A 14,258-nucleotide genomic window follows, 5' to 3' on the forward strand; every position below is an offset into this window, starting at 1 on the left:
GCCGCAACCGAACATACCATTCTGAACGTAAAATTTACCGCTCTTTCCATTCCCGCAATAAAAGAATGGGGTTCCTATTTAAAAATCCAAAGTTGACCTTCAAATGACCTTGAAAAACGCGTTCAAGGTCAAATCCGAGGTCACCATCGGGTTGTCCCCTCGATATCCTACAACTTTGGTCTCTACCAATTTTTTTAATTTGGCGTTGCTAGAGGAATTACGTAGGCGGGGTTTCATTCTGGCTGCATGACCTTGCGATGACCTTCAGTGCCGCAACCGAACATACCATTCTGAACGTAAAATTTACCGCTCTTTCCATTCCCGCAATAAAAGAATGGGGTTCCTATTTAAAAAACCAAAGTTGACCTTCAAATGACCTTGAAAAACGCGTTCAAAGTCAAATCCAAGGTCACCATCGGGTTGCCCCTTCGATATCCTACAACTTTGGTCTCTACCATTTTTTCGATTGTGGCTGTCCCTGACGAGTTATGAGCGGTGCCCGTTTAAATTGGGTCACCCTGTATAATGATATGTTATTGAAATCCATTTTAAATTAAGTAAGTATATCTACATATTCAATAATATTTATTAATAGTACTTGCTATATATCATATGCTGATGATGATGATGCTATTGACCTGTTGATAATAGTTATCTGTGAAAAATCTCTCAGTATCTTTTGGTGATACGACATTAAGTCGAGCAATATTATTTTATTGAGAAGAACGTGAACGTTTTATCCAAGATTTTGATTTTTTATTAAATCTCGGGGTGAGTATATAAATATATATATATATCTTCCTACATTAAATAGTTGTTAGCGGGATTTTATTTTGAAATCCTCTCCTCCCCCTCCACCTTTCCTCCACCCACCTCCACTAAATAAGTTAAAATTGTTTTTATGTTTACGTTATTTTAAGACTCAAAATCCCCTCCCCCCTCCACCCCTTCCACCCTTTCTCCACTTTCCTCCACCTACCCTTCCACCAACCCCTCCACCTCCCTTTACTACTTCTCCACCCACCCTTCGTTCCCCTCTACTAACCCCTCCACTTCCCTCAACTTCCCCTCCATACCCTTTCCACTTTTCCCTCTGAAGTATGTAATTTTACACTTTGAGAAGTGAAGCATTTTAAGGATTTTTTGTAAGACAGAAGAATGTAACAATTAAATACAAATTTATAGCATTCGATGATTGGATGGAATTAAATTGTAAAGTATCAAATAAACAAAGTGTACGCTCAATTCTTTCGCATTTTAATATTTTATAATAAAAAAAATTAATAAGATCAATCATAATAAAATTGGTCAACCAACACTCTTCCCATTAGAATGCAGCAAAAGATAAGATAAATAAACTCCAAATAAAAAGTCGATAAAGAAATTAGTGTAAAAAATACGATGTTAGAAATATCCAAGCATATTTAATAATTAATAAATGAGATAGAAACGAGAAACGAGAACGTTATCAAAAATACAAACAAAAACGTGACAAAATCCGAATAGAAATAAATAAAATCATTAAAGATTATAAAACGCGATGAAGGGCAATTTAAGTTAAATCAGAGAAAAATTAAATCCGGACGCTATCACACACACATACACACACATAAAGAATCGAAGTAAGGCGACAGTCAGTGAATGAGGAGAGTACATACAGAGACAGGATGGGGAGGCACTCGTACTTGCCCCGTGCATGGAAAATCGAGCCGCTACAAGAAAAAGATGGCGACTATCAACGGAAGAAGAGAGCGCAGGCAGAAAAGTGCACGGGCAAGTCACCGAATACAGACCTCCGTCACGCGCACAACAAAGGACTGAGGACAAAGGAAGGTCAAGGTGCGCCGCACTTGACTACGAGACATCTAGTCATTGGCAGCATAAAAAAAAGAAGATGCTCTGCATATCGTAGGGGAGCACTCCAAATGAGGAGATATGCGACGTGCAAACCCCCTCATTAGTCGAATGGTTCTCTCATAGTTACTCCTATACGCCAAGGTGGAACCGCGAGGAGGCTAGATGAACTAGAAGAAAGAGATAAGCAACCTCCATATAAGGAAATATGCAGCTTTCTCTTTCACTCTTTCTCTCTATCACAATTCGTTGCACGAAAAGTCGATGCAAAAATTGCTTGAAATCCCAACTTTGACCAACTATAACTCAAAGCCAAGTAAAAGAATCGCGCTGACATTTTTTTGGGAAATAAGGTACAACACGTAGAACACACACACACACACACACGCACGCACACGCACACACACATATATATACACACAGTTTGGGTAACAATTAAAATGTTTATTTCCGATTTCACAGAGAACCACCTATATATATATATATATATATATATATATACACACACACACACACACATATATATATATATATATATATATATATATATATATATATATATATATAATGAATAAATCAATGAAAATTTTAATTGAAACTCCAAACTGTACATATATATGTTCGACATGGTGTACCTGACTTCCAAATAAATTTGAACGCCCTCAGTCAATCAGTTCTGACCTGGACGCCGGTGTGAACAGATCTTCCTATCTAGTCATTCGTTTAATCTTATAGTATGTTGCTACAATTCAAGCTCAGCTCTGGTAGTTATAATTTTTTGTTGTGTGCTGCTCTTCTGCTACTTCAAGCTAGCTGCGTAACTTTGTTCGTATCGATAGACGTAAAATGTATTAAGTTATAAGTGTCAAATTTGCACGTAAAATTACTAATTTACCATTATATCGAGTTTGTTTACTACATAGATTCAAGTAGTAGGTCAGACCTATTCTGACCGAAACTGGAGATACTGGGAAAAATTCCAACAGACTACGCACGACAGCAGCTGGACCTTAAGGCAGCAGAACTTTGACAAGCAGAAAATGATCCGACAAGCCGGTGCCGAAGTAAGAACAGTGCAAGAGCAAGGGATCTTTGAAATAAAGTAACTTGATATATTAACAACCAAGATTGATATAGTGAAAGCACTACAAAGGGAATTTCAAAGTAGTGAAACGTTTGTAGTAGAGAAAACGGCAGTAAAATCGGTGCGACGGACGTAGGGTGATACACAGACCGCGGTCATTGAAATGCCAGCGACAATTGCTAAACAGGTTATAGCAAAGCAGAAAATCAAGATAGGATGGGTAGTCTGCAAAATCCGAGAGGGACAAGGGACACTAAGATGTTATAAATGTCTAGATTTTAGACATATCGCCAAAAAGTTCACAGCAACACAAGATCGAAGTAACTGTTGCTACAAATGTGGGAGCAGGGATCATTAAGCATTTTGTTTAGCCATGATTCGCTGACTATAAAATTATTGCTACTGTTAAATTCTAAGACTTTGACAATTGATTCAAAAATAAATAGTTGCTCTAAATTTAGAGGGTTATCGTGGACAGTAAAATTATTTTTATTATTTGTCTTTAGTATTTTTCTTTGTGATTTCTGCACTAGATTGCGATAACTCTTATACGCTCCTCCCCATGCTATGATTCCATAGCTGATTATACTATGGAAATAAGCATAGTTTATCATTCTTAGAATTTTGGTTGACATTGTGTTAGCAAATTATTTATCATTATAGTAAGTATCTGTTCATATTCTTTTGCGCCTCTACCCAGTAGCTATTACAGCGGTATCATCTGCGTACGATAGGATAGAGTCTAAAGGGATCTCTTTAAAAACATTGTTTATGTAAGGAATAAAAAGCGGTGGACCTAAGATAGTCTCCCTAGGGACACCAGTATTTATTAAATGAATATCGCTGTTGCTATCCTATATTTTATAATGTCATTTAGTTTCGGGATTGTGAAATGTTTGCGATTTTTTTATAATCTAGTAACACTGTTGGTTTGCTGTTTTTAACTTTTATTTGATTTACAATATTTACAACTTGAGTTCATAACCAACTGAATTTAAATTTCTAGTCTTCTTTATAAAGATGTTATCGATACAAGATCTTTTGGCCAAATCAACAGCACAAAATCTGGTGTATAACCTTTTTCAAAAAAATTGCACATAAACTCGACTTACGTGATCGCAATATAATATATCAATATTAAATAACAAGATGATTTTTTTCCAAATATTGGTTTAAATCTAGCATAAACTCAGACTTAGGTATATCATGTGATCCGTACATAGATAAGATTTGAATATTACTATTATTATTTAAGTTTATTCTTGTATTTATAATGTAATGGTTTAACTTTCCCCAAGAGACTGGATAGTCAGTCGGTTCCAGGATCGGGATACCGGAGAGGAGCAAAAAAGAGTCTTTTTTTATATTCTCAACAATAACAAAATATATTTCTTAGTTAAACAATAGCATTTGAAACAGAAATCAATTATGCGTCTTGTTAAAAATACTTCGCCTTTACAAGTAGAATTGTTTAAACTAACGCGGTTACAAATTTACAAGAACATATACGCGATTTCGTTACAAGATTGATTCGGTGTTCGCGGCTGCGGTTTATCGGTTCGGTGGCAGTATGACGGGTCGGTGGCGGATTTTAAGGTTAGGAATTCATTCGGTACGGTGGAGTCGTGTGCGCACGGCTACGCCGATCCGAATGTGTCGCGGAACAACGATCTCGACCGCTCTGTGTGTGCACAGTAACGGCCGGGATAGTGTCACGGTGTTTTGGGGTTATCCCTCGGATTTGTGGAGTCGTGAGCGCACGGCTTCACAAACCTTCGTCGCTTGTCTCGTTCTTCTCTTTATCCTGTGTGCACACAGAGATAAAGCGAGTCGTGAGATGTCGGCGTAAGGCTGGCTTGGTTGGTTAGGAGTTTACCTTTGTTTCACCAGGACGTGAGCGTACGACCGGGCGAATCGCCGGCGGAACTATTGTTACTCCCTTAACCCTGTGGGCTCACAGTGGCAGAGGGAGGCAGCAGTGTGTCAGAATGTAGGTTAGGATTTTACGGTGGCACCGGGTGTCGCCCACGTGTGCTCACGATGGCAACTCGGAGTTTCGGGTTTCGGTTCGTCTACCAAATCGTCGCGTAGGCTCACGAGACGATTTCGTCGGCGTAGGTCTATCTCTCGCTATTCCTTGTAGTAACGTGTGCGCACGATACTACCCGGAGTGGAGCTCGAGTAGAACTGCCCGTTGCGCCACGTGATCCGCCTTATAAAGGCACGCTGCCACGCTCCGTGCTCGTGCGGACTCGCTCTGCGGATGTTGCGCGCGCTCAATCCGCGTCGTGCGGATTCGCCTTTCGTTCGTTGCGCGCGCTAGCTGCGCATGCCGCGTCTATTACAGCCGCCTTCACACGTATTTACATGTACGAGACTCGTGTCTCGTCACAATAATTTTAATCCTACCATGTTAAACAATTACCGTGTTCTATATTAAGTTTTTATTTACGAATACAATAACTCCCTCATTTCTATTCAGCCTACTTCCTTTGTAGTAGGGCTTGTATTTGTAGTCCCTTCCGCTCAAATCAAAAACATTGTAATTTACCTGATCAAATATTTTTGTAAGAATTTTTGTAAGACCTTAAAAAAAGATTTTTACTTAATGAAAATTGGCGTTCATATTCCTTAAGGGAAAACTTTTAAATCCTGAAGAAAAAAGAATTATGATCATTTGAAATTTGTTTTAGTAAAATTTAGTATAAATATCTTTAACTTTACTGTGCTAAAACCTTAATTATCCCTGCTGGCATATTGAGTTTGTGGCACTCGGTGCAATGTTTTATGAATTTTTTCACTGTCCGTAGGATTCCGAGTGAACAATAATTGGTTATGTAGGGCTCAGATTCAAGAAGGATACTTTGTACACCTGTATTTTTGGTATGAATTCGGGGATTTTAATTTGAATGTTTAGAAAATGTTTTATTCTTAAAAAGGTGGCATAATAGGCGAAAAAAAAGAAAAAATTCAGTATTTTCATCGCTAAATCATTTCGAAGCATTAAAATCAAAATCCCTGCGTTCATACCAAAACTACAGGTGTACAAAGTATCCTTCTTGAATCTGAGCCCAAAAGAACCATTTGTACACTCGGAATCCTACGGACAGTGAAAAAATTCATAAAACATTGCACCGAGTGCCATAAACTCAATGGGCCAGAAGGGATAATTAAGGTTTTAGCACAGTAAAGTTAAAGATATTTATACTAAATATCACTAAAACAAATTTCAAATGATTTACTTTAATTTTGTCATTTTTACTCATATTTCTTTTTTTTCAGGATTTAAAAGTATTGTGTCCCCTTAAATTTAAATGCATGATTATATCATTTTTATTACTAATTGCCTTGTTTATACCGTCAATACCACTGTATGTCCATTTCCCGGTCTCTTTCAGTTCTATCGTCCTTTTCCTTGCTCGTTGTTCTCGTCATCTGGTCCGGTGGCACTTACTACGTGCCCTCCTTGTCCCACTAGTATACTGGTGGTCGTCTACAGTTGTGCACTCTTTTCGGCATGGCCGCGTCACAGGCTAGGGTGATATTATCCATCATCTGGCCTTACTGTTTGCTGATCCTAGCAATTGCATTTATTCCAATGCTAGCATTCCGAAATAAGTGTATATATTTATTAAGGTAAAATAATTGAATAAAGAAATGCAAAGTATCGCAGCGCCGATATCAAGGTATGCGACATCGCGGTCGAGGCGTAGGCGGACTGACCCTTCGTTTATGGCTCCCGCTGCCGCTTATCTATCGGCCTTAGTAGTCTCTGGCCTTTTTGATTTCCGGCCACCGTAACCCTTTTACCGTCTTCTTTATTTTTCTATTCTTTCTTCTTTTTCTTCTTTTTGGTTTCGACATCCTCTCATGGTTGATCCATGCCTTAAGTGGCACATGTGCTCTGAGGACTGCCCAGGTCGACTACGCTCGGTTTTCTGCCCCGCAAACTTGGGATAGTCTGTGTCTCCTTTCTCTCTATTCCTGGTTGCTGATACTGTTGCAAACCGTCATTCGCCAAGCAGAGAGCCCCAAAGCTGGCTCTTATGCTCCGAGCAAGATCTTTGATCTGCTTGTGCACATTATTCCGGTCTTTGACAAAATTGACCAGTTCATTAATTTTGTCGCACAGAAGATCCAGCCGTGCGCTTTTGCATTTCAAGCAGGTACTTCTTTCTTCGTTGCAGTTCAACTCTTCTACTGTCATATCACTTGTAGCTATGTTTCCATCAGTGGCCAAGTGAAAAGCCTCTGTATCCGGCTTGTGAGTTTTCCTCCCCCCCCCCCCTCTCTAAATTCCACGCGGTACTTGTCTTTGTTGCCTCACCCGTTTGGGGTAGTGTTATTGTAAACTCACTATCCATATCTGGTTTATTTTCGGGGTTTTTTCTCCTAGTCTGTTTGGTCCGTGGAGCATATTTTATTTCATTAGATAGTAGAAAGGCTATCAAATCAGGGAAAATAAAACTCATAGAAAATGCACTGTTTGTGAAATACTTTTTTTGGTTTTTAATCATGAATGCTTATTTAAACACGCCGCTTTTGGAGAATTGTCTATAGAAATCAAGAAAAAAATTTATTTTTTATTCTTATCAACTCTATATCTAACTCTAAATCGTTAAATCTCCAAGTATAAACACTACACTGTACTTTTTTGCCCTTAAAATGCTGTTATAAATATTTAGAGTTGATTATAAATCAAAATTAATTTTTTTTTACGGATAATATCCCAAAAAAGTCACTTACTAATTTTGTTATAAACATCCTTATGTTCGAAATAAAAATTACTAAACAACTGCATAACTTTCTAAAAATCGCAAAAAATGCGACTTCTGATAATAATAATTTTATACTAACACGCCATACCTCGCTCGCTAAGCCTTGCTTGTGTCTGTATTTTTTTATGGCAAAGCATAGGGTTCAAGCCGAACCAAGACGGTTATGTAAAAACTGAGATGGCAGTCTGTTTTTGAATAATTTAACAACTCTACGCAAAAGAACAGACGCCAAACTTTAATATCATGGATTTAGCATGATCATGACAGATTCGGATATTAACAGTAACTAGTTAGCATACTGATGAGATAGAAATATCTGTGCAAGTCACATAGCAAACCTCATCATTATTGAATTCGAGCACAGAGATGACACTTTTTATAATTTAAACTTGTGTTCATTCTTAACATTTGCTTGGACTTTAAGAACTACTTGGTGGTATCTGCTGTAATTCTGGATCTGCTATCCTGCTGTATAACATAGCAGACAGCGGCTACTATACGCGTCGTATACTTCTGATATGTGCGTGTACGTTTAGATACTATGCTTATGCCTACTGTGCTTGTACTGATATAAGCAGACAGCCTGTATAAGTTGATTTCTAATAAACAATAATTACACAGCCCCACAATAAAAAAATTTGTAAGTCCCAAAAACTTGACCACGGTACTTATATGGTTTTGGGATCGCTGAATCCGAATCCAGGGTCATTTTAACCCCATCAGATCTTAAGTCAAGGTCAAATAGGGGTCAAATTATCAAAATACATTAAGAAAAGACTAAACCATGGTATCTTTGGGTTTTTGGGGTCGATGAATGCGAATCCGGGGTCAGATTAAACAATCAGATCTTTCTCAAGGTCAATTGAAGGTCAAATTATCGAAATACATCATGTCAGTGACAAGAATTTCGAACTTGCCAGTCTCTAGGCTGCTCGCCAGATTCACTGCTCAATTTTCTACCAAACTTATAGTGAACGAATAGCAAATCATATTTTACTGTCGTTCAACTTTAACTTATATTTACATCGACTCGAAAATAAAATAATTTTCATTCTGTTCCCAATCTTACGCATATTAGTACAATACTTTTAATAGTACGTTTACTATTTTACTATTATGAATGTTATTCTGGTAGAAAGCGACAAATGTTTTAATTCTTTAAAATCCTGCCTTAAAGGTTTTTTCCGAGATTAATAATATAGCAATAATGATATCGTACAGTATTTTTTCTGAATAATTGAAGCCAGTGTTAATTGTAATCTTTGTTTTTCTATGATGTATCACAAATACAATGTATTTTTTATATCTTTATACAAATTAGTATTGAGAAAATATATTGTTCTAGGTGCGTTTATAATGGAGATGAACATCCAATGGTATTAACTGTTTACTTGTGTATCATTGCCCGAATCCTTCTTAATTCACAAGTTTTTTTTGTTCAGGTACTCAATATTGATTTGTTATTATTATTAAGATTGTATTAATACTTATAAGGAAACTCTATACTGTTTGGGTCATGGATTATGTTGAAACAATAAAAAACGATTGTTGGCTAGAAAAACGAAAATTGTTTTTCAGCATTTTGTCCAATAGGCTTTATTTATCGAGACATAGACTAGTCAACAGATCCTATTTATCGCCCTTTATATCTTTACATATACATGTTCACAAATCTATATCTTTGTAAATAGGATCTATGGTACAAAACTCTGAAACACCGCTCCTGTATTTCTGACCAACACGTTTTTTTTTTAGTTTTAGCCAAGTTTATGGCCCAAAAGTTATGAATTCTTTTTAATTAAAATCTAATTTTTAATAATTTAGGCCATCAAAGAATTTACGAAGCATGTAGGACAAGAGTTTAAAGAGGATTTTGTTCTTGAAAAAATAATTCGTATTTATATAGATCACATGCCTCTCGTTTCTCAACATAATGAAAGAAAATTACTGGCACTTGCATTATGCTCACTTATTAGTGCTGATTGCCCTCCAATCGTTCGATTGCATTTTCCAAAAATGATTCTTAATATTGTTGAAACATTAAATGATATCACTAAGATTGATGACACAGGCTGTTCTATAGAGTAAGTACTTACGTTTCTTATCTCTTTTCTCATTCTTTTGGTATGCAATAAAATACTTTTGATTTTTGCGTAGTTCATTAATGATTGATGATCAACACAGTTTATTACGTTTAGACGATATTGAATATGAAACAGAACATTCGCAACGTAAAAGACGACTAGCTAATTTTGATCCAGTTCATCGTGTAGCTCTGCACAGCATGTTACAAAATCAGGTATAAATAATTAATGTGTAATATATGTAGATCCGCGCCTGTGTGTGTATTTTCTATGCAGGCGTAGGAAAAGCAAGCTCGACTATTGCCTTTGACACCGGATACCTACTGGCACTATCTTCTGACAATAGTTTAGTGGGCCCCGAGAAAACACACAACAAAACAGTTTTTACATATAAAAAAAACCATTAACCCCAAACTAAAACAAAAGATTAAAAAACATGACATCACACTTATCAATAGAACCTTAGACAAATTTTATCAATCATATATCATATCTTACATTACATTTAAGTGCAACAAATTTTCTTTTAAGATATTACGTTTTCTTTGCGTTTTAAAAATGTTAAACCCTTAGAAAATATATAGATGGGGACGTGTTGGTTAATTTAGGTTGCTCCTAACAAATTAATTTTGGGCATTACAAAAGGTGCTCCTTACAAACTTATTTTAAAATTAAAATAAATAAATGTTTACTTGACTTTTGTCCAGCTCAATTTATTGTGCATTATGTCACTGTAGTGTATCATCTGAAAGTAAGTAAGGACCTGGACCGTCTTCTTTACTCTACCCAGGCTTAAAATGTACCTTAAACATGCCCCCTCATATCTAATGAAAGACATTTCTGAAAAATATTAATTAAATATTATTATCCATACGTTATCTGACGGGGCATGTTTAAGGTAAAGAAGACGGTCCGAATCTTTCACAAAGCTGTGGCAAGTGACTAAAAACACTTATTTATATAGTAAAACGTCATTAATTTTAGTCAGTGATTTTGTATGGTGTGTGTGTGTGTGTATATACATATATATATATATGTGTGTGTGTGTGTGTGTGTGTGTGTGTGTGTGTGTGTGTGTGTGTGTGTGTGTGTGTGATATTTTTCGGTAGAAATAGTGTATATTGTAAATATTTTCAGAAGATATTTTTTGTATTTTAATTTACGTGGAAAGAAAAATTTTTTTTAGACGAATATTTTGTTGTTTTTTTGCAGGATTTAACCCTGACTGGACCCCTTAAGCGATTTAAATAAACAAACAGACTTGCAATAATTTTACGCAGTCACAAATAAATTTACTCTGACAAAAATACAAAATGACACACGCAGATAAAAAAATATTTTCTAGTACACTTAGAAAGAGTTGTGCCTCTATGCAAACATTAAAATCACAATTACACGAAACCCTTAGCGTAGTTCTCATTGCGGATGATGCAAACCAGTGTATGATTGACAATGCCTCGTCAAACGCTAACTGGGTTCGTAAAGTTCATGAAGTTTTAAAATATCTCTTAGAGAAATCAGACTAATTGTCGGAAATCGTCAATGATTTAGACAAAAAACATAAAGATACACACGCACTAGTCGAACATAACGGTCTGAATTTCACTAGACCAAACGTAAACTATAATACACTTAAAATAAAGGTTGATGAATTAGATTCTAACCTACTGAATATGCCAGATAATGAAGATTTAGAAAAATTTAGAGAAAACGTAACAAAATCTATTGCTAGTAGGGTAGCCCTTAAATTTTCCGAACTCCGACTCGAAGCTCAACCAGGAGATCACTCTTGATGGTAATAATACTATCTTTAATCGCGCGTCAAAATCACCTAAATTAAAACCACCTACATTCATAGCCGACGGCAAAGATAAACCAATGCGATATCTTCAAGAAATCAAAAAATATATTGATGCCGTGAATGTAGACAGTGCTGAAATGAATCTGATCATAAGTCAAACGTTAGAAAACACAGCTTCAGCGTAGTTCCATATAGCACAGCAAACAATTAACTCTATGTCAGATTTCGATCGAAAATTTAAAACTCGTTTTTGGAGTGAGGATATTCAAAACGAGTGGTCTCGTAAAGTAGAGTATAACCGATATAACAGTAGTTCCAAATAACTCGCCTTGAATATGTCACATACGTATAGGATTTCGCGCAAGATTTAGAAAGAAATTTCTCCAAAGCAGAACCTGTCGAAAAATTTCCAATCACTTTGAGTGGGAAATTAGATTTACGATAAATTCACAAAGCATCAAAACCCAAGATGCATTTTTCGAGTTCTTGGCGTTCAAGGACAGTGGCCATGATCAACAGAAATCAGCATTTAAAAAATTCGGATAATATAAATGGGGAAACTGCAGGGAATAGCTATAAAACGTCCAATCAACGAACACATTTTCAAAATAATACAAATTTTTAAAAGAAACCACCTCAAGTACAAACTTTAAATGCAATTAAGGCGAAAGCTAGTCATACAACAAATACTTTGTCAAAAGATACGGGTTCCTGGTGAAAATATTGATGTGATTTTGTGATGTATTAAAATGACTTTTTAGAAAAATTGAAATATTTCAGCTCCTTAATACATTTTTAGGTGATTTAAGTATGTTATTTAATTACATAAATATTTAGTACGAAATAATTTTACTCTTATATACTTCAAATTTGTTAAAATGAGTGGTCATATGGATGCTACCATGCGGATGGTAGTGCAAAAAATGGGGGCTCATGTTTCAGAAATTAATCATTTTTAATACCTAAATTAAAGAATATAAAAAAATATTTCAGTGTTTCAGACACTTATTAGTAGAATTTTGTTCGAAAAGGTTCTACTCGAGTCCGATGGATCAGTCGCCTGCGGGTCAGTGACCTGCTAGTAGTTAGAAGGTCCGTATGGAGAGAGTGGGTCCAGGCTGTTATAGCGCCGGAGAGGTGATGTATAGGGGAGCGGTCCCCTACCCTTCGACTTCTGGCTGCATATGGGGGAAGCTAGTTCGTTATAGCGTAAAAGGGCAAATGTCTGACGGCGTTTTCCCCCTCCAGACCTGTAAGATATATGTGGTATTTTCCCCTCTCTGATAGAGATGTGCAAATGTTACTCTATATGACTAATCTCTTATACACTGAAAAAAAAACTCAGCCATTTTAACTGAAATCGTACCAGTAATCCGTCATTGTACGAAGACTCGCCAAAACAGTAGTTTTAAAGAATCAGTTCGGTCGTTTTTGCTGGTGTCCCGCGTAAGTGACCAATTTTACGAGTCGCGACTCGCCAAAACTACGAGTGGCACACCGGTGTTCTTACTGAACAGTCATTACGGTGGCAGAACGGTTAAAACTACCGGACTTTACAGCAGAAATGACTGTGTTTTTTTTCAGTGTAGAGTACGTATCACCTTTGATTGATGATGCGTGTATCCATTATGATATGCTTTAAATTTTGTTCTACGTAAGAAATATTTTTGGGGGCCCTGAAAAGGGTCGATTGTTTATATAAAAAAAAATTAAAATCTTTTGTAGGCCTTTGTTTTTTTTTTTCGTTTTTCTTATCTCCGTTAAGTGGTTTGTATCCAGCCTTTTGAGCGCTCTGCTCTGGACTCGTCTTGATTGCCGTGCTGAATTTGATTGAAACGAATAAAATATTTCAGGGCTTTTATAGCCAAAAATACAAAGTATAAAAAGATGGGGAAAGGTGTTACTATACTCGTATGGGTATGTATTTATTATCAAAGATTATTCTTTCGTTTAGAGTTTAGTTACATTTCTTGACTACCGATACCAACGTGTGTTTTTAAATTTGCATGTAAAACCACTTATTAGCCATTATTACATATTTGTTTTCTACATAACATCTAGTAAAAGGTCAGGTCCATTCTGAAACTTTACAGCCACTTTTTTACTATAAAAGGGTATCTTTTTACTGTATTGAAGTTGTCGGAGTCCGGATCAAACATTCAGATTTTTATATTTTAAGGTTTAAAATGCAAATAAGGTAGCCTTAACATATATATATGGCTTTAAAAGTATTTTTATTGAACAATTTAGAAAATTTTACAACAAAAAGTATTAGGGTAGTTTTAGTTAAAAATGCATCCCTTATGAGCTACAAATCATTGAAAATAGGCAAAAAATGCAAAAATTGCTTAAAACTTCAATTTTGACCAGCTAGAACTCGAAGCCAAAGGAAGGAATCGCGCATAAATTTTTTTCAGGAGTCAGGTACAACATATAGAACACACACACACACACACACACACACACATATATATATATACAGTTTAGGCAAAAATTAAAATTTTCATATCTTCGATTTCACTGAGAACCACCCATTTAAATGTGTGTGTATATATATATATATATATATATATATATATATATATATATATATATATATATATATATGCATGTAAATCGGTGGTTTTCAGTGAAATCAAAGATGTGAAAATTTTAAT

General features: G+C 35.9%; 1 protein-coding gene across 5 annotated transcripts in view; it reads left to right on the forward strand.

Moving 5' to 3' along the window:
* Positions 1-14,258, forward strand: part of LOC100116824 (importin-11) — a 337,441-nt gene that overhangs the window by 265,005 nt on the left and 58,178 nt on the right. For all 5 annotated transcript variants that reach the window (XM_031925208.2, XM_031925210.2, XM_031925209.2 and 2 more), the window contains exons 14-16: positions 9,062-9,158; positions 9,541-9,800; positions 9,874-10,015. In XM_031925208.2, the coding sequence (XP_031781068.1) occupies positions 9,062-9,158; positions 9,541-9,800; positions 9,874-10,015 (499 nt within the window). The remainder of the gene's footprint in view (positions 1-9,061; positions 9,159-9,540; positions 9,801-9,873; positions 10,016-14,258) is intronic.

This window comes from Nasonia vitripennis (assembly GCF_009193385.2).
Source record: "Nasonia vitripennis strain AsymCx chromosome 2 unlocalized genomic scaffold, Nvit_psr_1.1 chr2_random0007, whole genome shotgun sequence".
In the NCBI taxonomy this organism is placed as follows: Eukaryota; Metazoa; Arthropoda; class Insecta; order Hymenoptera; family Pteromalidae; genus Nasonia; species Nasonia vitripennis.